This window comes from Electrona antarctica (assembly GCF_951216825.1).
Source record: "Electrona antarctica genome assembly, chromosome: 8".
Taxonomy (NCBI): domain Eukaryota; kingdom Metazoa; phylum Chordata; class Actinopteri; order Myctophiformes; family Myctophidae; genus Electrona; species Electrona antarctica.
The window spans coordinates 11,079,383-11,106,391 of record NC_136789.1 but is presented as its reverse complement, the minus strand read 5'-3'; the positions used below and the strand labels follow the sequence as shown (position 1 = coordinate 11,106,391).

At 44.8% G+C, this 27,009-nt stretch overlaps 1 protein-coding gene across 4 annotated transcripts in view; it reads left to right on the top strand.

Moving 5' to 3' along the window:
• Window positions 1-9,182: 9,182 nt before the first annotated feature.
• kctd16b (potassium channel tetramerization domain containing 16b) overlaps window positions 9,183-27,009 on the top strand; it is a gene marked incomplete at both ends in the record, with an annotated part of 164,806 nt that continues 146,979 nt past the window's right edge. For all 4 annotated transcript variants that reach the window (XM_079508677.1, XM_079508676.1, XM_079508675.1 and 1 more), the window contains one exon: window positions 9,183-10,101. In XM_079508677.1, the coding sequence (XP_079364803.1) occupies window positions 9,183-10,101 (919 nt within the window). The remainder of the gene's footprint in view (window positions 10,102-27,009) is intronic.

Below are 27,009 nucleotides of genomic sequence, written 5' to 3'. Positions count from 1 at the left end.
GGATTTTCCACATTGGAGAACATGTTCCACAACTTAAGCCTCTTTGCACTCTTTGCATATTTCCTTTCCTTTTCTCTCCCTGTTGAACATACATTGCATACTCCCAGCAAGCCAAATGACGCCATGATGACGTCCTCCAGTGACTCCGGTGACGTTCAGGACTAGGCCAGATCACAGCCCATATGGGGATGATCTTTATGTCATTTCCAGGACGAATCGGAATGCCACTCCCCGAGGAGAGGAGAGCTGAGGAGAGAGGATAATACAATAAAATAAATAACCATACAAAGCAAATGCTGCCTCAGTGCCTTGTGCCTTCTACTATTCTCAAAGTTTGAAAATGTCAAATGAGGTAGGCTAGTTGGAACAAAACTGCGCTGGGAGGCTTAACTGGACTTGATTTAGTATGCGTTGATCCTCTTCGAGTAAACTGAGTTGGTGCATCGCCTGTCCACCTGCTGTTCTGGCAGATTTTTGCCATCTATCGCTAAAGCTCACCGTCATTCAATCTGGCTCCGATGAGAGATGGCAATGGGACTAATATGCTGTTTATTTGCACCATCTGTGGCTGCTCTGAAAATAAAATACCCTCTAGTTGTCAGGTCTGGGTAAGAATTTGTCATGTGGCGGTGTGGAGCATCGAAAACCGTACTACGCCACACTACGACGAAGCACAAATGAAGTTATCATGCATTGCACGCACAGGAGAAAATGATAATCATATAACTGCATCTCTTATCTCTATGAGAATAGCTCACACAAACACTTCTGATATTCTGAACCTGCTGGTGAAATATTAATGATGGATGTTGCTGTTTGTTGATTTGAAGTCAACAATGTAGAAAAGTTTTACGCTCTTAACTCGAGGATAAACAAAAGTAGGTCAGACGCCTAAAGGCCAAGATACAGCGAGCCCCGCACACGTTGTTGACAACAGCTATGAAGAGGTTGTTCTGAATAAAAACACAATGTAGCTACAAAAGAGTAGCTACATAAAAGCTTTACAGCAAAAAAAGAGAATGTGCAAGTTTCTGTCTCGAACCAGCACACAAACGAGACCTCCCAAAAATATGCCAACAAATAGCGTACCAAAGTCCTGATATTATTCGCTCATCCCCTGGCTCACGGACATATTTTCTCTATGACATTGGTCATCTTAAAATCCTCTCATATAAGAATTGTAACAATAAACAATAAACAAATTGTACTAGCGATGTTGTTTTGGGGTGGCTCTGTATTGTTTATGATAGTTAGTCACTTATTTGCAATTTCTCACAGTCAGTTGATGCTTCACACAGTTCTTATTATATGCCACGCCCGCGATATTAAACACGTCTATGGGAATTCAGAATGGGGGAAAAAAACTTGACCCAGGTAGGATCCGTAAATTATCTATATGATGGCTATGATACAATTTATATACGGTAGGGCTAAATATTCCATCAGTAAAGTATCTAGAAATAGAAAAGCAATTCCTTATACAAGGATGTCCAAAATGATGCGAGGTGAGGGTGTGATCTAGCGACACCAACTCGGAACTCCTGGATCGCAGATTCAGTCTACATAGGTGGTGCACATCTTTCCTCTCCTAGCTGTCCTGTGCCTTGAGTTAGCACGAATACATGAGAACACTAGATCGTTCCAAAACACACTCGCTCCGGGTCAAATCCGGAAGACCCCGGAACGGTTGCCACCAGGTATTCCTAAACGTATACCTCAGTAAAACTATGCCTAAACCTAACCTTATTCCTAAATGTAACCTAATTAAAACTATGCCTAAATCCAACTTTATTCCTAAACATAACCTCAGTAAAACTATGTCTAAATCTAACCTTATTCCTAACCGTAACCTCAGTAAAACTATGTCTAAATCTAACCTTATTCCTAACCTTAACCTCAGTAAAACTATGTCTAAATCTAACCTTATTCCTAACCTTAACCTCAGTAAAACTATGTCTAAATCTAACCTTATTCCTAACCTTAACCTCAGTAAAACTATGTCTAAATCTAACCTTATTCCTAACCTTAACCTCAGTAAAACTATGTCTAAATCTAACCTTATTCCTAACCTTAACCTCAGTAAAACTATGTCTAAATCTAACCTTATTCCTAACCTTAACCTCAGTAAAACTATGCCTATTGCCTAAACTAGGGTTGTCCCGATCGGATCGGGTGATCGGAAATCGGGGCCGATCACATACTTTTGATCGGAATTGGATCGGGAGCCAAAAAACTTGATCAGGACAGGCCTAGTGATTTGGGATATTGTACTATTATGATATGGCATAAACGTGTTCTATAAAATATAAATATCGGATCGGGAAAAATCGGTATTGGCAGATGCTCAAAATCAAATGATCGAATCGGATCGGATAAATGTGATCAGGACCTTATTCCTAAACGTAACCTCAGTAAAACTATGCCTAAATCTAACCTTATTCCTAACCTTAACATCAGTAAAACAAATACAAGAATACATGAACCGAGCAGTCCGCAACAAAATAAATGAGGGCAGGTGTGTTTTGGGGCGAGCCTTCCAGTTAGCGTTAGTATACCACTACCTCCTACAGAGTCAGTTCGCTCGTCAGTTCCAGATGCTTGGGTGACCTACTGTGTGTCTCTGGGCGCTAGATGCACAAGGGTGACAAGGTTCTCAGATCTTCGCTTCTTTGATCAAACATTCACACCGATAACTATTTGGTTAGTAGTTTAGTATTGAAGAAGAACCCACTAGAATACTCTAGTCTAAAAGTAATTGGCAACACACTACGATTTTAAATAATGATCATTAATAAAACAACAAAACAATTGCGTGATAACCTGTGTTTTCATTCATAATAATTAAGAACTTAAAATATGCTAGGTTGGTTCCGTTGATCCAAGTCGGGACACCGGTCGATTGGTCTGCTGTCGTGTTAAGTGAAACACAGAAACACATCCAGAAGAGGTAATAGAAACTGTGACAAAATGATCAACCCCTCAACTTACTGCTGTCCAGTGATGCCTCGGGGTATGAGAATGCGTTGTGTTGCCTCAAGTGCAATGCATTTGAGTCTCAAGAACTCAGGGAAAAAATATAGTATAGGGCGGGTGTTACAGCACCAGCCTAGCAGCACCAGCAAACAGGAATACAGTCTTTCCATGGGTTTTTATTGTGTCTTTAGGGGGGGTCTGAGCATCAAAATAACACAAAATCAGCACTAACTATTCTAACCCTATACTGAACTGTCCGGAATCAATAAATGAAAATACAATTACTACCCTAACTCCTGCTCAACACCCCCCCCCCCCCCCCCACACCCCCACCCTTACCAAACCCGACTGATTAGATCATTGCAAGGGGATTGTTATCTCATCATAAGAACACTACACACTAGGAGAACACATTATAGAGCACAGAGTGAGCAGTGTGTTTGCTGGCAGTCCACATGGTGTGGAAGAGAGGACGCCTGGCACTGAACAGAGGTGGCCTTTTATCCTCCTCCACCACCCGCCGAAGACCAATCACCTCCTCCAGGCCCCGAGTCACCACCTACTTTCCAAAGCACTCACTCACTTAACTCTCTCACTCTCTGCCCACTTCCACAGATCACACATCACTCTCTCATCAAGCCACCACATACCAGGGAAAAGAAGGTTAACCCTATACCTATATTCCAACCTCCCATACTCATATAGACCCGGGTCGTAACACAGGAAGCTGGGGAGAAATACTGTTTCTGAAATGGAAATCAGATATTATTGTGTCATATAGTCTGTAGTATACTACTCGGGTTCCAGATGGCTGATGTGTGGTTTGCATATGGGTGGCACTGCAGAAAGATTAGCCAGTCTGAAGATAATGTTGTTTCAGTATACAGTATCGTTGCTCACACTGTTTTTGTTGTTGTAAATGAATGCCTTAATTGATCACACTACAGACTACAGTGTCACACAGAAAACATCAAAAGTTGCAGATCTGCAAGCTTAAAGCAATGTGTTGACACAATAGGGAATAAGCCATATTCATGTTCAGGTACATCAAGAAATGCCTTCAAAATACTATTGGAACTACTTTGAACGTAACAGCCCCACTACACCTCAACACACTACAAAAATATATGTCATATCCCACGTACGTTTCATTCGACATGTACATATTATCAATTGTGTTCTTCAAAGTCCTTGAGTAAAACCAGTGGCGAATTAACCCTCTGTGGTGCTCAGTGTTATGATGACCCGCCTTTATAAGGTAGACAGGAAAGGGGGAGAGAGATTGGGGGAAGACATACAGTAAAGGTCATCGGGATCGGGACTACCAGTCAGGTGCCTGGACCGCTGAGCCACGGCCCAGGCCTCGTGGCCCGTTTTCAGCTCTCCTTCAGCTGCCTTTGCTTCTAAATTAATTTCACTTCCTCGCCGTTTGGTGTGTCCCCCCTGAACCCCTAACTGTTCCCGATGAGCAGGTTGGTCCCTGGCATGGTTTTATCCACTGTCAGTGTGCAAATGTGTGTATGAATGGGTAATGCACAGTGTAAAACATTTCTAATAAATGCACCATTTAGCATTCTTTTTAGTTCTTTTTACACTTGGGGGGACACAACGTCAGACTGTCAGCCCGAGCAGTTTAGTTCCTTTTTTAGTACAGGTGGTCAATCATCTGATCTTTAAATAGCAGGCCGACCAGGGAGGGGCGTTGGCGCTGCATACATGTATTTATGAGGAAGCTTACAGTACCATGACCTACTTCTGTCTGGCTGCACACAGGTCTCAGCTATACCAACCTCAGCTGTCTCTCTCGGTCTTTGATGCTTCCTTCTCCCTTCTAACACCATGTTCCCAAGCCATTCAACCTTCCTGGTCCTCTTTGTCCTCTCTCCGCACCCCCCCCCCCCTCTCTCTTTCTCTCCCTCTCTCTCTCTGTGTGTGTGTAATCTCAATATTATGTGTAAGTATTGATCCAATGCATCGATTGTAGCTGAATCTAATCTGCTACTTAACCACACCGCAGGAAAAAGGTCAATTTAACCGGAGTCTTCTGGTAAGTAACAGGCAGGCCGGATGCAGTGCAGAGTGTTCCACGAGGTTGATCCATATAGTTCAGACGGAACAGTCACATGATCCCAGCCAACACCAGGTGTTTCACTTTCGTTTTACAGTAATGATAATCACTTACTTTCTGCTTAATTTGAAATATCAGCTCAAAATGTTAATAACCCGAGCCTTAATTTGACAGGTGAGGGGAATGAAAAGCAGCAAATGGTGCAGCAAGCTGGGAGTTGAAAGAGGTACTGGCTTTTCAAAACATATTCACCTATAATCACATATAGTGCATTATATAGGGACATGATTTTGAAAGTACTTAAACACTGTAGATCAGAGATCAAAAAGTCTATGATGCTTCTAAATTCTAGCGGGTCAAACAGCTGTTAACAAAAAGGTTTGCTCTCCATATAGCGGAATAGCAAATATCAGATAAGCTTATGACACCTCATATTCGTGATATTCGTGACTCTGTAGCAGATCTATACGCGCCTCGTGCTGTGGTTCGAGGTTGTGGGATCTGCTACTTTTGATGCTTTCTGTGACGCTGTATGATGAAGTATTAATTTACGGGGAAAAGACACACAATAAAAGTTAGAATTTGGACATAATGAGGTGTTTCTGCCCGACAGCAACGATACTGATAAAGTATAAATGAGCCTTATAGAGGGCTTATGTTGCAGGCTTACTTGTGCGCAACTGGAAAGTGGCAGGAGGAAAAGTTAGGTCTAAGGGTGATGCAGGAGGAAATCTAAATCAATAGGGTTTGTCCTTGCTGAGCGCATTATGTTTCATGGCAATCTGCCCAATTAGATTCTGAGATGTGTGTGTGTGTGTGTGTGTGTGTGTGTGTGTGTGTGTGTGTGTGTGTGTGTGTGTGTGTGTGTGTGTGTGTGTGTGTGTGTGTGTGTGTGTGTGTGTGTGTGTGCAGTTGGACATTTTGGCCTACGGATGGTCACAAAAGAAAAAATCATTGGGTGGGAGTCGTGGGAATATATTGAGTACTATATAGGGACTATTGTCTGGGGAAGGTTCACAGAAAATCCCATGGCTATCCAGCCATGAATGAATGAATGAATGAATGAATGAATGATTAATGTAAAATGTCCGATTGTGGGACTAGAATAAGGGCCACAGGGTCAACAAAGTAGAACAAATTCATGGACGAACTTGATTTTTTGTTTGTTTGGAAGCACGTGTTGTGAATACGGACGGTCTCCCGCAATAGCATAAGGTTAGAGTTACATTTTGGGCTTGGATAACAACCATATATCATTGCTGTCATGGGCATCTCCATATTTAAGCTTTTACAAGACAAAATGTGAATAAGGTCCTCCTTTATCATACAAGATGAATGGTGCAAAAAGTACAGTGAAAATAACAGATCTGCTATTTGTTCTAGGCTATTTTAAATCTTTTTTTTGTTTTATATCAATAAAAAGGTTTGGGACTTTCCACCTGACAGCAGCGATACTGCCCAAAATAAACATAATTCTGTGTAACATTCCCCCCATGCCCAAGCTTCCTCACACAGCCACATCTTAACCCATTCAAACCGGGAAAGCAAAGAGTTTAGCTACAGTATAGCACATTGGTTGGCTATTCAACCAATAGCAGATATACAAGCTCTGCGGCTCTTAATGGGTTAACAGGCCAAGGTCACTGAGTGGCTTTTGTCCCACATATGCACTGGATGTCCTGTTTCACACACACACACACACACACACACACACACACACACACACACACACACACACACACACACACACACACACACACACACACACACACACACACACACACACACACACACACAGTCTTGGATTAACAATGGGGCTGTCCTGCTTTACAACCTCTGCTACGAACAGTGCTAAACCCTGATGACTGGTGCTCTCCAGGGTGCTGAAGAGGAGCAGGCTGGTATGAATGCAAACAGTGAGGGGTGCTGTTGTGCATTTATGTCTGTCTACCTCGTTCTATCTGCCTTTACCTTGATCCATGATCTCTTTTCGCCTGCGTGCCTTTGTTTCTGAATGACACGCGCACGCACGCACGCACGCACGCACGCACGCACGCACGCACGCACGCACGCACGCACGCACACACGCACACACGCACACACACACACACACACACACACACACACACACACACACACACACACACACACAGCAATGCATGCACAACAAATGATTTGATTCACCACAACAGGTTAGGAATCTCATATTTTCATTAACTGATACGGTCACCCACTATCCTTAAAGGCGCCTTATACATAAAACAAAATGTAAATCTTGACACTTAAAATAAATATTTTTTTTAAAGAAAGAAATGTATAGCTTATTCTTGGCACAGTATTGAGATTGTGCAGACCTACATGCAGTAATCCTCTTCGATATGAATTTATATATACAATGTTTGTTTTAATGGCACCATGCAGGTGGAGCCTGCAGAACCATTGCGGATCGAGAATCCACCATTCCTGAATGAAGTGCCTGCATGGTGCTGGGAGTCTGGTGCAAAGCACAGGGGCTGGACCTGGTGAGAGCAGGAGTGGACCTAGTGACGTAGGAGGGGCCCGGACAGGAGTCAACCCACAGAGCCTAGTCCTTCCACACGCCAGAATAGTATACCTCCCAGTCCCGGCAGAGTAGTTCAGGTCATGGGAACGGATTGTGTGGCCCTGGTTTTTCCCTAATGGGACTGATCGAGGGTAGCTACTGGGACGTAAATCGGGACTTGATCACCCCGGCTGGGTCACCTGAGTGAGGGGTATGATGTTGGGAGACCCGAAACGATCTACAAGCTCACTGTGAGCTTGTAGATCAGCTATTTCTGCTCACGAGGTGTCCCTTTCCGAGGTTGTAGATCGGCTATAACTATAGCCTAAGTAAAGTTGCAAAACGAATTGTAGTGGAGTGTATACACTATTTGCCTCTGAGATGTAGCAGAGTAAAAGTGAAAGTAGAAAATTGGAAACACTCGAGTACATGTGTACTTTCTTTCAGTAGGCTACTTGAGTAAATAGGACTACCATTATGTGTAATTTATGCTTCGCGTTCCCATGTGCCAAGGTTTGAATTTCTTTCTCCCCCCCCCCCCCCACCCCTCATCGTTTAGGCGCTGGAGGAGATAGGCTAATAGCAGCAGTGTGGCACCACCCCGCTTGGGGAGGGGAGTGCTCGTTTCAGCACGGCGGACAGCTCCTCAGTGAAGCTGCCAGCTGCTGCTGCTGCTGCTGCTACGCCACGGATATAACAAATGAACACTTTTGTTGAGGTTGTGTGGACTGGATTCTGATTCAAGAAAGGAAAGCAGCCTATTATGTCAATCTGGAGTAAAGTGGAATATTCGCACGTTTCGCAGTGACATCACCCTACCGAGAGAATAACATTAATATACGAGGAATTCCGACTCCGAGGGCTACCGTGTGTGTGAGACAGGGCGAAGTTTCTCTCCTCAGAAGGAGCTTATTTTCTTCTCTCCGATTGAACCCGGGCGGCGGCGGGCGCTCAAAGTAAGTGTAAGCCTTCTAAACGGGATTAATCGCAAAAACAAAGTGACAATAAGCTACTAAATATGAACACGATGCTCACTCCCTCCCTCTTTGGACTCAAACAGAAGTTGTAGGCAGGACCTTTAAAAATATATATATATCAGTAGAATATCATATTTTTTCCTGTTCCTGTCTATTTCTTTCTATTTTCCCGGACGGATTTCTGTGTGTTTGCTGTAGGCTCTGTCCGTTTCCTCGGCAGTGCTCTGCTCCCACAGGGCACCATGTACACGCACTGATGTGCGCTTGCGAGGCGCAAGGCTTTTAATGCGCCCGCCCGGTGATTCTTTCCCCCCTCCTCTGAACAACGCAGATTTCAAGTCACCCATCTTAGTTCTGCCTTTAGCGTTTGGAGAGGGACCCGTATAGCGGACTGCAGCGCGTTATAATTCTCGTTTTTCGACCTGGTATGCATGGGAATAGAGATAATGGCCAGAGGGGATGAGATTAGGAAAATAAAAAAATAAAAAATGTGTATATAGCTTATTATTGTGCTCGATATGAAACGTGTTAAATTACTATTTTACGCACCGTAGGAAACTTTTGGGCGCACCCCTTCTGTTCACTTCTTATCGGCGGTATAGGCTACACAAAGGTGTGATCCATGACGGAGACGATGGCGCTGAGTGGAAACTGTAGGACTAATAACCCCAAAGAGACCACTAAAGACCCGCCGGGGACGGGCCAGAACAGCTTCCCGGACGTGGTGGAGCTGAACGTGGGAGGACAGGTCTACTACACCCGCCACTCCACGCTGGTCAGCTGCCCGGGCTCCCTGCTGGGCAGGCTCTTCAGAAAGGACGCTGTCGCCGCCGCCACCGCCTGTCCCGACCTGGCGAGGGACCCGAAGGGTCGCTACTTCATCGACCGCGATGGCTTTCTGTTCCGCTACGTGCTCGACTACCTGCGGGACAAGCAGGTGGTGCTGCCCGACCACTTCCCGGAGCGAGGCCGGCTCCGCAAGGAGGCGGACTACTTCCAGCTGCCCGAGCTGGCCAAGCTGCTGAGCAGCACCACCAACACCGAGGACTACTACAGCAACAAGCCCAGCCCGGACGACCCCTTCCCCGGCGGCAGCGACCCTGATGACGGCTCGCAGGGCAGCGACCACCACCACCGGGTCGCCTGCCCGCCGCCCTCCCTGGTGCCCGCCGACCGCAAGAGCGGCTTCATCACCGTGGGCTACCGGGGCTCGTGCGCCGCCGCCGTGGGCCGCGGCGAGACGACGGCGGCGGCCGACGCCAAGTTCCGGCGCGTGCCGCGCATCCTCGTGTGCGGCCGCGTGGCGCTCACCAAGGAGGTGTTCGGCGAGACGCTCAACGAGAGCCGCGACCCGGACCGCACGCCGGAGCGCTACACCTCGCGCTTCTACCTGCGCTTCAGGCACCTGGAGCGCGCCTTCGACATGCTGTCCGAGTGCGGCTTCCACATGGCGGCCTGCAACTCGTCCGTCACCTCCTCGGCCGTCAGCCAGCACGCCGAGGACAAGGTCTGGTCCAGTTACACGGAATACGTTTTCTACCGTGAGTAGCCTTACTATATAGACACGCACGCACGCACGCACGTACGCACATGCACACCACGCGCCCTTGCATGCTTGACGTATATGAGAGCTGAAGTCGAAGACGCACTTGGTTTGTGCACCAGAGAGAGAGAGAGAGGGGGGGGGGGGGGGGGGGGGATACTGGGATGGATGGATGCATGGATGGATGGATGGAATCGATCGATATAGCCTACTCCATGCTTAAACAAACTTCTTTTGAATGATGGTAGCCATATATGATGTTGGGATGAAGGCCCCTGTTCATGGGAACATCATGGAACATTCCATGTGGTCCCATTTCAAAAGTTAAATTAACACAACTACAATGGTAGCGGACATAAATGTAAAAAATCACACCCGTGTGAACTGAGTGGTGTAAGGTCTTATATAGCCTGATCAGCTGTGGTCTGATCTGATGTAATGTCTGACGTAATGAAATCACACCCGGGTGAACTGGGTGACCGTAGCAACCATGCTCATTTTTTGAGCACGGACAGACAGACAGACAGACAGACACGTAAACTAACAAAGCCAGTCGTAGGAGTGGTTTACACCACTCAAAAATAAAAATAAAAAATAGCATAGTTGCAGCGTCGCGAATCGCGATGCATGCATGGGACTTGGGAGCTTGTAGATCGGCTATTCCCACTATTGTTTTAACAATAATTCATCAATCTTAATAGGTAAACGTTATCATAATGGTGATATTGATTTGAAGTGTTATGGCCCAGCACTACACTGTCATCTCTCTTGGAGTTAAGCCTTCAGCTCAGAACACCCATCTGACAGGCTGAAGCATGTTTTGTTTTTTTTCCTTTTTTTTTACAGCAGCATGCCAGCCTCGCTGCCAATGCTCATTTCTTTGGTTGGATCAGATCGGAGATATTTTAATTATTCGACTTGAGTGAAAGCTTCTCCCACCGTCTTTGTCGGCGGAATATTGTGACATTTAATTGGGAGTCCTCCCAATTAAATGTCTGGAATTCCTCCAGTCTTGTGTTGTCCAAGTAATGTGCATTTGTTGAGTTGAATGGAGTGTAGGCGGTAGACAGAGAGAGAGAGAGAGAGAGAGAGAGAGTAATTCTTCAATATTAACAATTAAATACTTTTACTTCTATACCCACTACATCCCAGAGGAAAATATTGTACATTTACTCCACTATATTGTAGATTTTGATTACAATTACAAAACACACTAATCACTTCAGCCCTATATTTCAGCCATTTGAAAATAGCCAATCTACAAGCTCACTGTCACAATGCTACATATTGTGAGCTTGTAGATCGGCTACTCCAAATATGAAACGGTTTAGCCGAAAATCACCTTTTAACATTAGCCCGGTTGCTATAGGCAACGCCTTCATCACCCCCACCACCAGGATTTTTGCACACAGCCCCCATAAACCTCCAGTCAAAGTAGGATCTCATGGAAATACGAGCGCTGTCCTTGGTGATCGTCATCCATCCGAGGTCCGGATGTAATTTGTGATTTTCTATCGCATCGCTCCCGACATGTTAACGTTTCTGGTGAAAGGTAAACAGCGTGAGTGAGCTAATGCTAATATTAGCCTATCTTTACAATGGTGGTCTCCATGCCGGTAAAGTGGAAATGAAACTACCTAAATATACGGAAAAGTGCATTTCGAATTTCGACTACAGTATTGATATACTTTTACTTGAGTAAAACACGTACATTTCTTCCACCACCACTGGTGCTTTGTGGCTGGTGTCTCTATAGAGGTATAAAGATTGGACATAGTTCATACTGTATATCGATCCCCCCAGAAGTGTTTCCTCCCCAACTCCTCTCCTTTCAGCACCTGTCTACTCCTCTGTCAATCAAGGACTCTCTTTCATTTCACTGAGAAAAGAGGCCATTATCATCTCAACCCCTGACTGCTTTATGATGCACTTTACTATTCCACCTGGCACCTACCCCACGCACACGTGCACACGCACGCACGCACGCACGCACGCACGCACGCACGCACACACGCACACACGCACACACGCACACACGCACACACGCACACACACACACACACACACACACACACACACACACTGTACACGCATCTGTCAGTGTGAGGGCGAGCCACTGTCAAAAGCAGGGATCAAAGGCAGGCAGGAAGTAATAATGATGGCTCTCATCATGGTGGTTGTGATATTTTATGACGTGTTGTGCCACACATTCCTCTCTGGTGTAGTGCTACTAGCGCACTCTTGAGGGGAAAAAAGGGAACATATTTTCTTTTTTTGTTGGACATTTTTAACTCAAATCTTTGCTTCCGGGGGCCCCTGGAACAAAATATTGTGAGATGGGGATCCGCGGTCAAATAGAAAATTGCTGGGCATGAAAAGGTTTGATAACCATTGATCTAGTTTTTCAGAAAACTGTTAGGAGTTAGAAGACATTTGTTGAATCGGCCTCAGGTATTATTGGGTTAAGTTCAAATGAAGAAATGCCAAGCTTATTCGTTTATGGGCTTTTGTATTGTGGTATGGCTTTTAGTTTCCTCCTTTTTGCAACACACTGTTTGTTTGTCAGAGAGTAGTACATCCAGATGATCCAGCGTCTATCTGGATGACAGGATAAATCTCCAGTAAAAAACACAGCCGCAGGTTCTCTGGCTCTGGTGTGTCATTAGCTATAACATTCGACAAACCATTTAATCACTTGTATTTTATGTCCTAAACCCTTACTTTTCAGGGAATGGAAGAAAAGAAGGTTCCACATGGATCCAGTGTAGTTATTATTTAGTCACAAACTCTTGTGAACACTTTTCATCGGTTTATAAAAACCCACAGTGAACATTGTGATCTTGTAGATTGTCAATTTTCGTTATATTTTTGTTTTGTGTGCCACTCACACTGTCATAAAATAGGTCATCCATTTAAGAAAACCCCCCCCAAAAAAAAAACAATATGAGAAGAAGACGATTAAAGAAAGAAAGAAGAAACACACTTCAAAATGAGCCACAGAAATACAAACGGAGCGACAGAGGCAATCAATCAAATGTACTTTCCAGTGCTTGACAAGATACAAAGACAAAGAATACTGCAAATACTCAGGGAAACTGACAGGTATAAATACTGTACACTGGGAACTAACAAGACACAGATGAACTCAAGGACAATTAACACAGGTGGGGAAAACGGGACACAGGTGACACAATTTAGCAATAATCGCACGAGGCAATTACTTAAAAATAACGTACAATAAACACACTTCAAAATAAGGCACAGAAATAAACGGAGAGACAGAGGCAATCAATCAAATGTACGTCTCAGTGCTTGACACGTTGCCTAACATCATCGAGATACTAATCCATCCTGATGTGTCAGACAACACACTTCCAACCACTCCAAGCCCGGAACAACGGATGCAACGGATCATTGGCAAAACGATATTTGACCCACTTGTGGTCGTGGAATGGATGTACTTAATCATCCTAGAGCTATACTGCAAGCTCTGTCTTACCTTAGAAAGAGAGGGAAAACTGAATGATATTTCCACAATGGAAATCAGCCTTTTTTTTTGCTTCGTTGTGCATCTATCCTCATTTACCTCAAATGTGTGAATTTTGTGGCAGGGCGGCTTACGTACAATATAGCTATAGTATGAATCAATCAATCAATAAATCAATCAAGCAATCAATCAATCAATCAATCAATAGATACCGATCAGAGATGCTGAGGTTTGATTGATTGATTGAAAATTTTATTCAGTTTGTAGAATGGGTAATACAATACAATACAAAAACTGCTACTGAGGATATAACCTGAACCTGAAAAAGCACTTGTTTACAGGGTCCTCCATCTTCAATTCATCAGAATATTTAAAGACGTACAAATATACACTTCTATGAAAAAGAGGAAATCATCATATATACAGTTAAATAAAAGAACAAAGGGGAAAACGTGTACAGTATAGCCTAAGGAAATATTAGGGGAGAGGGGACTTGAACTCTTTTTTACAGGGGCCAGTTTCGAATTGCAGCCGCCCGTAAGTGCTCTTTGAGAGCGTTTTTGAAGGAGTCTAGGGATATACATGCATTTCTGAATGGCTGTTGGTAGGGCATTCCAGATTTTAGTGGCATAGGAGCTAAATTAATTTAACCCCTTGTTTGAGCCGAATCTGCCTTGCATGTGGTTAGTTGAACTCCCTCTGGTGTTGTGGGTGTGGACTTCATTGACATTAAGGAAGTATTTAGACAGGTACATGGGTGTCTTGGTGGTGTAGCGAATCTTGTAGACCAGGCCCATTGCAAGATGCAAGTCGTCAACCCTAAGCCATTCTATACTATCAAAATGGGCAGGGGTGAGGTGGGTTCTTTCTGGGAAGTAAAGAACAACTACCTATGATATACAGGTTTTGTAGGCCTATAGGAGGATTTCACCAGGTGTTTTCAAAGTGGGGTCCGAGGACCCTCATATAGACTTAGGGAGGGACTAGTGGAGAAGAGATCCAGTAGAACTAAAAGACAAATCATTTTATGTTTGGTTCCACTCGGATTTATGCTCTGAAAATAGCCGATCTACAAGCTCACAACGTGAGCTAATTTCAGCATGCAAAACAAGTATAAAATCAGGCATTATGACACCATCAAGGCACGGCAAAATACATTTTAGTCGTCAAAATCAACTAAATCAATTTAGTCGACTAACATTTTATGACATTTAGTCAACATTAAAAAAACAACAGCAAACAAAAGAAACAACTTTATTTTCACTAGTGTGCGTTAACAGAAAGACATCAAATGTATCTTTTAGGTCATGAGCTCAAACGTTTGGGAACCACTGGTCTATGATATGCCTCCAAATCTGGGCAAGGTTTCAGCCTTGCAGATCAACCAAACAATCTGGGCAAGGTTTCAGCCCTGCAGATCAACCAAACAAAACTAAATCAAAAGGAACATGAAAGGAACTTGTTCTGTAGCCTATACTGGCAGTGTGTGCTGATCGGTCCACCGGTTTGTGAGATTGCCTTTGGACAGACAGACAAATACAGACTCCTTCTCGTTTTTTTGAGGAACCGCATTGTAAAAAAGGAAGGGCGTCAAGTATAGACCCCTGGGGGACTCCGGTCGATGCAGCATATCGGGTTCAAGTGTTGAAAAGGTCTCATTATAAAAGCTATGAAACGCATAAAGGCAGTTCTTTTGGTACACCCACAGAACTCTGCCATCTATAATGCAGTCCCTCCTCCTATAGCAATAGCGCAGAGTGGTCCTCTTATAGTAGACAAAGTTGGGAGTCAGAATAATGGGAAAGTAATGCAGTGGTGGCAGTCGTTGGGGGGGTTCTATTCTTGTAACACAACAAGCCGGCGGTAGATTTTAGCAGGCGCATATATGTGTGCTGCCTGTCTGTGGGATTGGAAAGGAACCAAAAGGAGATGATGCTACATTGCCACAACAATGAGTGTAACCCGGGTGAAGGCAGCTGTCGTGTTTAGCATGCACCAACAATGCAGCATTGTTGGGAGTCGCTCCCAACAGGGGTAACGTGGTGGGGATTTCTCCCCTCCCCCTCTCCCCCCATGTGTCTTTGGCAAAGTTTGAAACGAGTTTATAACCCGTGTGATATATATGGTCTCAGCACCGGCTTGTCTCTTCTGTTACAAGTGTGATACAGGAATCCATCTGTTTGGGAGCAGATACTGGAGTAGACTGCATTTACATGGGGCAGCCGCTTTGCGCTTACATCATACTCAGGGGGTTTCCACCCCCCCAGGCGCAGGGAAGACAGGGATAATGTAAATGAGTTCTCTTGAATAGGCTTGCATGCGCATGCTGTTAACATTAGTGAGGTCATTTTGACATACTTTGTGATAGATGTGAAATGCATTTTGAGTTAAATGTAGCCGTATGAATTCATAGCTCATACATTCTTAATCCATGGTTAATACATTCATTGTCCTTTTTATCCCCCCCGGATGAAATGTCCAGCAGTCAAAGCACTTGTTTTTGTTTCTTTGAGTCAGAAGTCAACTTTCATAGTTCATTGTGCTGGGATATTACGTGGACTGACTGATTTATTTATTCGTGTTACAGTATATCTTAGCTGTGGTGTGGGCGGACTGCAAAATGGATTGACCCTGATGATAACTGTGTTATCGGGGATAAAGAGTGGTGACAAGGCTAGCCAGTAAACATACGCTACTACTACTAATGGTGACAGGCTCCGTGTACTTATTGTGTGCGTGCGTGCGTGCGTGCGTGCGTGCGTGCGTGCGTGCGTGCGTGCGTGCGTGCGTGCGACTATACTTGAGGACCAAATGACCCCTAGTAGAATATGAGAAATAGATCAGAATTGTCTGGGTTCTCACAAAAACGAAAAACGGTGTGTAAAATGATTTTTAAAGCTACACAATTAGCCCTTCACTAAGTCCCTCCCCAACCCATCCTTGTCCAATAGGCACGTTAGCAGCAAAGAAAGCTTGACCTGCATAGCAACCGTTGCTAAACTATTTGGATTGGCATTGGACAGTCGCTTTTTGGGTGGATTTAGTGAAGGGCTAATTAGAAAAAGATTCAGAATCAGATTGGGGTTTAGGATTAGGATGAGACATTTAGAGGTTAGTTTTAGTGGTTCGAATGAGATAAAAACACAAGTTATACATGTCAGTGTCATGCACCGAAAAATAGCCGATATGCAAGCTCACAACGTGTTGCAGCACAGTTGTGCTTACAGTGAGAGACGCTCACTGTAAACCCAGAGCCCCCAAAAAAGCAGTGTTCATTTTGACAGCAAATTCTGATTTAGTGTTATTTTTTTGAATAACACACCATTTAGTTCCTATGTAGTCATCTGAAATTATTTAGTCTAGCCTTAGTCAACTAAATATCAAATATCAAAATCTTTTCGTCGTCACATCCTTTAGTCTTTTAGTTTTTTTGTCTTTTATTCTTAGTCAACTTAGTTAAAAATCCCACAAAATAGTACGAATGGCATTCATAAAACCGTTGTCCTAAAATGTCAATGTCCTCACAAGAAATACAAGCGTGTGTGTGTGTGTGTGTGTGTGTGTGTGTGTGTGTGTGTGGACCCCCACATGTGGGGACATTTTCCCCTTTGCAGGTGGTAGTTCTATTAAATGCTGAGCCGTGGGGCTGGTTGACTTGGCCTGTCCCCATGCATGCAGCCTGCAGCGCTAACAAGCAGGCTGGAGCTGCACAGCGTGTGCCTCAACCCTCTGTAGGGACCTCTTCTTGCGTATACTGGCAAACAACAGCCACTTCCTGCCTTCCTTTGTTGACAAATGTTCCGCTTGTTAAGAGGGCAAGCATTATGCTGTGCATCAGACAGAGACGCACGTGTTGCGTTGCACACAGACGTCACGCAGACATCGGACAGTGGATGCACGCGTTCACACAGACACACGCACGCACGCACGCACGCACGCACGCACGCACGCACGCATGCACGCATGCACACGCACACAGACTAGCAAGCAAGCAGGGGGAGTTTGTTAAAGGTTGAACTCACCCCAGTGGAACAAATGTAGTCAGTGACAGTCTCTTGTTTTCCTGCCAGCCTCCCGCTTGGCACGCTCACCTTTCCTATTGCTTTTCTCTCTCTCTCTCTCTCTCTCTCTCTCTCTCTCTCTCTCTCTCTCTCTCTCTCTCTCTCTCTCTCTCTCTCTCGCTTCTTCCATTTCACTTATACCTTCCACTTCTTCCGCTGCTGTCAGTCTCACAGTCTCTCCTCTTCTATATTCTCCACTTCATTTGGCCTTTGGTGCCGAGGGCAAGGAGCAGCACAGCGGTACTGGTTGCCTTTATCTGCTTCACTGCACTGTCACGCATCCTCTCTCTCCGTGCCGCCTGTCCACCCGTTTCGAATGGGATCAGTGTATTGAAACGGGGAAAATCAGGTGCAATCAGGCCTTTCAATAGACTGAGTAGACGTCTACCCGTCTACTCAGGTGCTCAGTAGGTTGATTCCTTCCGATTGTGTCGGTTGATCTGTGCAGTTTAATGCATCGCATGCAGCTACTGGAGCGGTGCCGTGTCGTTAGTCAGAAGGTTCCTTGTTCCGAAATTACTATCCCTATCTCTAATCCTAACCTAAACATAACCGCAAGCACGGGAGCAGTGCATCTCTAATCCTAACCTAAACATAACCGCAAGCACGGGAGCAGTGCATGTTCGATGTTACGGCTGCATTGAAAGGAATGATCACCTACTGAGCTCCAGTAGCTGCATGCGATGCATTAAACTGCACAGATCAACCGACACAATCGGAAGGAATCAACCTACTGAGCACCTGAGTAGACGGGTAGACGTCTACTCAGTCTATTGAAAGGCCTGATTGCACCTGATTTTCCCCGTTTCAATACACTGATCCCATTCGAAACGGGAGGCCTGTCACTGTCTCCGTCTCTCCCTGTCCGGATCCTCTGTCTGTCTGACAGTCTGTCCATTCACCTGTGTGTCTGTCAGCTCCCCAACTTGACTCTGTTCATCTCTTCTTTGTCTCTCAACCTGTCTCCTTGACTGTCTTGCCTCTGTGCTGGTCACCATGAATGCATGAATATTCCTCGTGAGTTGTCTTCTACTCCTGAGTTGTTCCCCTGGAGTGATTAGGGGGAGTGTGTGCGTGTGTGTGTGTGGGGGGGGGCAGTTCTTGTACAAGGGGAGATTTGTCCGACAGGGGATTCACACATGTAGACTTTTGCCTACTTTCTCTGTAGCCTTTCGGGTCCATTGTCACACTATAATAGTTACATTGACATGACTCTGCCTCTCCTCAAAACCATCATCTGGAAGTCCGCAGCCCTTGGTTCCTGTACTATTGTCTGTTTGGCAATGTGCAGACGCCTCCGGCAACCCGGCAAGCCAAATATATTCGCCCGTTTGGTCGAGTATAGCTCAAGTGACTCATAATTAATCATCTATGGTGGAAACAGTTGCAGTTGGTGGCATTCAACGCAGGGCCCCAGCCAATCAGACGTGCGGCACGGCAAACCGAAACGATCGAAGCGTCAAAACACCATCCTCCTCCGTCGCGCGGGGCGAGAAGAGAGCCAACACAAAACGCTCCGACAATCTGTCGAGCGGGAGGGAGTGGGCGGCACGCTCCTGGCCGCAGGATGCCTTCCTCCTGCAGGCTCCGCTGTTGTTGACATCCGCTGTGTGGGGATGTCAGGAACACATCCGCTGTGTGGGGATGTCAGGAACACATCCGCTGTGTGTGTGGATGTCAGGAAGACATCCGCTGTGTGTGGATGTCAGGAAGACATCCACTGTGTGTGTGTGTGTGTGTGTGTGTGTGTGTGTGTGTGTGTGTGTGTGTGTGTGTGTGTGTGGATGTCAGGAACACATCCGCTGTGTGTGTGGATGTCAGGAACACATCCGCTGTGTGTGGATGTCAGGAACACATCCGCTGTGTGTGGATGTCAGGAACACATCCGCTGTGTGTGTGTGGATGTCAGGAACACATCCGCTGTGTGTGGATGTCAGGAACACATCCGCTGTGTGTGGAAACACATCCACTGTGTGTGGATGTCAGGAACACATCCACTGTGTGTGGATGTCAGGAACACATCCGCTGTGTGTGGATGTCAGGAACACATCCGCTGTGTGTGGAAACACATCCACTGTGTGTGGATGTCAGGAACACATCCACTGTGTGTGGATGTCAGGAACACATCCGCTGTGTGTGGATGTCAGGAACACATCCGCTGTGTGTGGATGTCAGGAACACATCCGCTGTGTGTGGATGTCAGGAACACATCCGCTGTGTGTGGATGTCAGGAACACATCCGCTGTGTGTGGATGTCAGGAACACATCCGCTGTGTGTGTGGATGTCGGGAAGCAGAATGAAGGCATGTGGCGCCGCGACGCAGAACAGCCTCGTTGGTGTGGGCCGTGCATGTGCGCTGGTGGCTGACAGGGTTGGCCATTAGCTTGCTATACGCTCTGATGAGTTAAAGCCCTGGTGTGGCAAATGTGTTGTGGCATGTGTGGAGTGAATTGGGTTCGTTATGGTAATGCTGTGCATGTGCATGTGTGTGTGTGTCTGTGTGCAGTATGTGACCTACATTACACTTCTGGAGGCATTTGCACCTTGTGCCACATTCTATAGATGACACACGCAAACACACACACACACACACCACACCACACACACACACACACACACACACACACACACACACACACACACACACACACACACACACACACACACACACACACACACACACACACACACACACACACACACACACACACACACACACACACACACACACACACACACACACAGTGTGGAGACCCCCGCAGTAACCAGAGCGTATACAACGGTCTCAAAACCCTCACAGCCTTGTCTGTTGATGATGACATCATCAGAGGTGGCCCCACACGCTGGCAGGGCGCCTGCAGGAAATAATTAGCCGTGGAGGAGACGGGTCGTGACAGGCATGATGGGGACAGCTGCTACCCTGGCCCCACATGGGCCCTGACACTCTGCCACCATGCACCACCACCTACTGCACAGCATTCACCCCCTCAGGAACGGGAGGAGAGAGGGAGGGGGAGAGAGAGAGAGAGAGAGAGAGAGAGAGAGAGAGAGAGAGAGAGAGAGAGAGAGAGAGAGAATGGATGTAGAAGTGTTTTTATATATGTTTGATGTCATTGAAGATTGACAGGAAACAAGGGAGTGCGTCGGGGAGTCGAATCAAACCTGGGACTTGCTTTCATATATTCCTATTATGCAGGCACTTTTCCTGACATACATACAGTACTATATGTCCAATTGTCAATACTTTCAAGTTTCAATACTTCTACAACGCTACATCTCAGAGGCAAATATTGAACTTGTTCACCCCAATGATACGTACGTAGATGGCAAGGTTGTTCGGGCAGTATGTGCACTCGAGACATTACACTCAGTGTTATGCAAGACCCATACGTCATACACTGATGGGGGGGGGGGGGGTATTTTACATCTATGTCCCTGCTCTTAATGGTTAATGGTGGTTGTCTATTGTGCTGAGCAGGGAGAAAAAAATCACACCTGTGTGAAGTGAGGAGCGCTCTTATCATCGCACATCATCCATTCATTGTCAATGTGAGTTTAATCTTTGTGTAGGACAAAAATAGCCAATTTGCTCGTCTACATACTGTATGACGTATATTCTCCAGTCATTGTCAATGGGAATTTAATGTTTGTGTAAGACGAAAATCTACACTATAGCTGAATATAGGAGGGGCTAGCGCCCCTCAAAAATTGCTCGACAACACTATATTTCCCCATGCCTATAGTATAACGAATTGAATTTGAGTGTAGCGTCAGTCAGTTGAGTTCACCTGCCTTGTTTCAGTTGGTGAAATCACATTTCCCCAATGGATGGCAGGCAATTACGTCTCTAGGGCTTTGTTCAGAATGCAAATTCGATTTCTTTCACGAACACTATATTTTAGGACGACTGTCTGCGCTGTTATATCGTTGCTGTCACAAGGAAACCACCTAACTCCATTTTGTATTTTGTTTTTCATAAATCAGTGCTTTACATCTGTGTGTTGTTTTGAAAATATTGAACCATTGAAAAGTATTAAAAAGCACTCTTAACTCCATTGGACCCTCAAACTGTCTCCACCACCGCTCCCTCTCTCATGCAAGTAATTGACACTATATAAAGTCAACACCAACTTTGATGAGGCAGTGTTGCTTTGTTTTCAAAATATAAGGTTCATTTCCTGAAAAATTATTTTGGAGTTAATTGGTTTCTTCCCGACAGCAGAGATATGCAAGTGATCAGTTCAAATGTATGTATTCGAGAACACCATTGTATCAGCCTTCGGTGTGTCCAGACTGCAGACATGTCTTTAGAAATCACATTTCAAACCACTTCAAATCAGATTCGCAAAAATCGCATCATTCGTCATTCGTCATTTTGTGAAAGTTTTGTGCACTCTTACAGTATACATCCATATTAGAATTTGTGTTTCTTTTTCGTAATTAACGCCCTACTTGATCACACTGCAGCGTCACGCAAAAGCATCAAATGTAGCAGATCTACAAGCGTTTCGAGCTTGTGCAGTAGATCAGATCTGCTATACTTTTGCTATTCTTTTTTTAATTTAAATCCTGAAAAGTTTTGGACATATGATGTTTCCATGACAGAGACAATATACAGTAATCCTCAATGTCAATTTCACTCTGAAAGCATGCAAATTGTATTCCATTTGTATACTTTCAGAGTTACAGACCGGTAAGGTCATTTTGGTTCCTAACTACAGGCTATAGATCATTTAGCCGGGGACCCCCTGCAAGTACCCGTTGGGATGGGATTCCGTGGACTCCAATTTCGAGAACCAGTGAATTATTAGAGGGAGTCAAAGAAGAATGACGGTGCACAGGCATGAAAAGCATGAAAAGGAGATTAACAAAGAGGAATACAAATAAAAGGGCAGCACAGGAGAGAGTGTCGGAGAGAGAGAGAGAGAGACACACAGAGAGAGAGAGACAGAGAGAGAAACAAAGGCACCGCAGTAAACAAGCAACTCCCCTAAGCCCTCACCCTGCCCACCTCCTCTCTCCCGCCATCATCTATCATCAACCCATTTCTCTGCTCCGCTGTGAGTCCCTGCTCTCCGTGGCGCCGCTGCTTCCACTCTGCCCCCTTGTTTGCTTGCTTAGAAGATAAATAATGTTCTCGAAAATAGAAACTTTAATAAAATCTGGGTTCATCAAATTGATTCAAGACAACTAATGTTGTCTGACAACAATTCATGTACATTCTCATGTCTCACAGTCACAGTAGAGCAATGCATTCTCATACACCCAAGTCGTGCTCCAGTATAGTGACTGACAACTTGGGCAACATCAGTATGCTTGACGTGACAGGCTTTCCTGTCACGCAGACAGTGTGCTTATACCAGGACGACATGATTTACCACCCCCAAGCCTATCACTCAGTGGTGGAAAGTAACTAAGTATAAGTACTGTATAGCCTACTTAAAGGAACTGTGACAAAAAAAAGTTGTAATTTTTCTTAATTTCTTTTTAGGTTTTCTGAGCTCAATTGCACCCACAAAACCTGAACTTTTAACATTCAGTAGATTTTCTGTGGTCTGGGGTTTTCTGGTTCTCAGATTTTCTTGCTGTTTTGCCTGTTTTCATTGCAGCTCAAAAGGCTTCCAAACCCCAGATAAAACTACAGACCACAGAAAATCCAAAGTGTTGTTCAAAGTTTAGGTTTTTTGGGTGTAATTGAGGTCACGTACAATTTTGAGGTATTTGTACTTTACTTGAGTATTTCCGATTTCCAATACTTTTAGTAGTTCACATCTCAGAGCCAGAAATCTTACTTTTACTCCACTACAATTATTTGAACCGTATATTAGGGATAAGGGGTTTAGCATGGACGGAAATAGAGTGCTAAGACTACATCAGAATTTGCTGTCAAAATTAACACCGGATCAACAACAAAAAAAGAAAGAAAGAAAAAGAAAGCTAAACACTGCCGTTGTAAGCCTCAAGACAAAATAGATTTTTCAATTTGAAGCGTCATCGATCGCAACACTGAGGCATGAGATTGGCGGGGTTTGTTTTTGTTCCCCATCAAGCGATGTCACACTCTAGTGGATCTACTGTACACCGTTGGGTCCGGGGACCCCCAGCAGGGGTCCTTGAGGGGGGTTCCAGGGTGTCACCAAAAATCAGTAAAATGTGTTAATGTAGCAATCATTAACCACTTTATCCATGTAGATGTTGCAATGTTGGCTATTCAAAAATAGCTCATTCCTCCATTTAAATTACATTCATACAATTGTTGTACCAGTTTAACCTGCCGTCTCTATTTTGGGTGTGTGTGTTAAAATAATGTAAACAGTTTCTAGTTATGAGATTGCTATGGCTCTTTGCAGGTCCTTGAAGAAATCAACATGCATGCACCAGCTCTCTCAAAAACATTAGTGGTGGTGGGTGGCTGAATCCCCTTAGATAGAAATTTCAATATGCACACACCTTTCTCCGCTTCATTATTAATCAATTCATGTTTTGGTCACATAGTGACACTCATCAGGATTCAATGTGATAGTTAGTATATGATCTGTTTTGGCTAATGTTTATACAAACATGTTAATCCATTCCGCAATGGGCCTAGCCAAGGCCAGAGGCTATGCTATTTGGATGTCACTCAATGCCTATTAGCATTTCAACTTTGTGACAAAACTTCTCAGGGGCAAAGGTGAGGTTTGGGATGGTTCCAGACGCCATGCAGGACGGTGCCTCATTAGCAATCCGGGTCACATCCCACCAGCAGTGCTCTCTCCACCAGCATGTGGTCACGCCGTCATAATTTCCATTCCAGAGTGCTTTATAACTTCTGAGAGCGGGGCGTCGGTGCCATTTCACTCTTAAGTGACCATGAAGTCTCCGTCCATTAACAGGCCTGCAGTTAGAGTGATATGGCAGCTGCAGCTCTGCGGGAATTTATTTTGTGTAGTGGTAGAGAGAGAGAGAGAGAGAGAGAGAGAGAGAGAGAGAGAGAGAGAGAGAGAGAGAGAGAGAGAGAGAGAGAGAGAGAGAGAGAGAGAGAGAGAGAGAGCCCTCTCTCTATTAGAGGATGGCAGAACAAGCCATTGCCATGCCTTGATATATGGTGATGTATTAGAGCGGTGGTCGTCAAACTGTGGGCCGTGAGGATATTGCAAGGATACAACAGCAATGACAACAACACACATTGCACTTTAACTCTCTGCACTTTATTTTATTCACTATTCTTTGCACTGTCTTGTCCTGTTTTGCACTTGTCCTAATGTTGTAACTGCACTCTGCTGTCCACCAAACCAAATTCCTAACATGTTTACATGTCATATAAAGTCTTCTGATTCTGAACACATACAATGTGGGTTCCATCTTGCGGCAGGGGCCCTTTTTCCTTAATTTGGGGATTTAGTATTGTGTGAGAGGTGTGGCCCCGTGAAATGTGTTATCTTGTGCCACAGCCTAAGTCCCTAAAACACCTCCATTACCCCATACATTATGCATAGGTGTGGTTTGGGCGTTACAATGATTAAACCAATCACCGTGCCACCTGCCATTGCCTTTAAGAGATCCATTATCCATTTAACATTATGCCCAGTGATTTACACTATGGTCCATGGACATAAGAGCGACACACGTTGCTGCCTTGAAATATAGCCTATTTATATTTGATACAGAGGCCGGGTTGTTTTGTGTCCAGTAGCTCCAAAACACAGCCTCACTCGTGCAAATCTAATAACTTCTTTGACTAGACAATTAAACACAATAGATTGACACTGCTGATTATAGTAAAATTCCAATCACAGAGATTTGTGGAGAATTAAGACAGAACGAGACCTCTGAGCTGTGAATGTTGTGCAACATGACTCAAGCCGAGGCAGCTCCAACTCAGGTCTCACCGTCTCAGAGTCAGGAGCGCATTCTTTTATCAAACAGAATTCGCATTATGGGTGGTTTGAAGAGGCACTTTCCATTGTCCTAAACCTGTGTGCATAAGATAGCAAATATAGGGAAAGCGCATCAACACGCCTACAGACACACCTCCACCCGCAAATATAGGAGTCGGCAAAATTAATAGTGGGTTGTGTGGCCGGCGGCCGCAAGATAACGTTTACGCATAGTGGAAGCTCCTAATGTTTATTACTTGAGGATAAAGCATGGCATAAGATGGAGCCCTGTGTGTGTGAGGAGGAATGAATTGGCATAACGACTAAATTGGGGAGAAAAAGGGGTCATTAAAATGAACATGCTCTGAATGGCCCAGCGGGCCCACCCATCGGACATATAAGCCACCGTGTTATGTGCTCAGATTAGAGATTTTCAAGTGGGCCCTGATCCAGAAAAGGTTGAGAATCACTGCAGTAGAGCAGTTCATGTGCTGGACTCACGTTCATGGCACTCATTTAGACGAGGGAATAACTGCTAACAACTTGCTTTCTTTGGTCACTGCACGGTTGCGGAACGACCTACAGACCAGACTCAAATTGGTTTTGAAAAAAATCCCTGAGAATTAAGGGAGGGAGCGAGAGAAGGGAGATAGATGGGAGAGAGAAAGGGGGAGAGAGAGGTTACTAGATATGAGGTCCGCGTAGCGGCCCTTTGCCCCTTTTAACGTCACTTAAGTTTGTATCACTTTGGAGATTCTTGTCTGTTTTTGTAATGTTGTACTGATGTAGCATTGATTGTGTAATTCTATTTCTGCCTCTTGGCCAGTTCCCACTTGAAAAATACATTTTGTCTCAATGTGTTCTTACTGGTTAAATAAAAAAGAAATAAAATAAACGTCCACGTCACGGTCTAAAACTACGCACGCACACCTGTGGGCGAAAAGCTATAGTTTGCAATTGCATATAGTTTATGGTTAGCATGTGCAGCTGCATTAAAACTGATGTACTTTAGAAATGCATTTTCAGGTTAACAATGTCTTCCCATCAGGAGAGAGAAGATACAGGATAAACAAGTAACAAGTGGTGAGAAAAACAAAACAAATATATAGAGAGCAGACCAAATTGGAACTGGACAGCCATTTAAAACTGAAGCTGGTAAATTGTTTTTTGTAGGTTTGTCTTTCCTGATTGAACACAATTGGTTTCCTGATCGAAAACCTTGTCCTTAGAGGCTTTAACTGTCTGAGCCTGCTCCAGTTCCTTCCTTCTACCTGAACACAATTGGTATCCGGACCTGTTATGCCCACCTGTTTAACGAGTTATGGCTCATTCATAGTCTGGATTTTCGGTGGTGAGGTGACCACCGAACTACAACATGACGTCATGAGCCGCGGTGAAGAGCAAACCACCGCCACCGCCCCAGCTCTTCTCTCTGTTTTTACTGACCACCGTTCAACGTTATTTCAGCTCCGGTGGTCACCTCACCACCGGAGCGGTG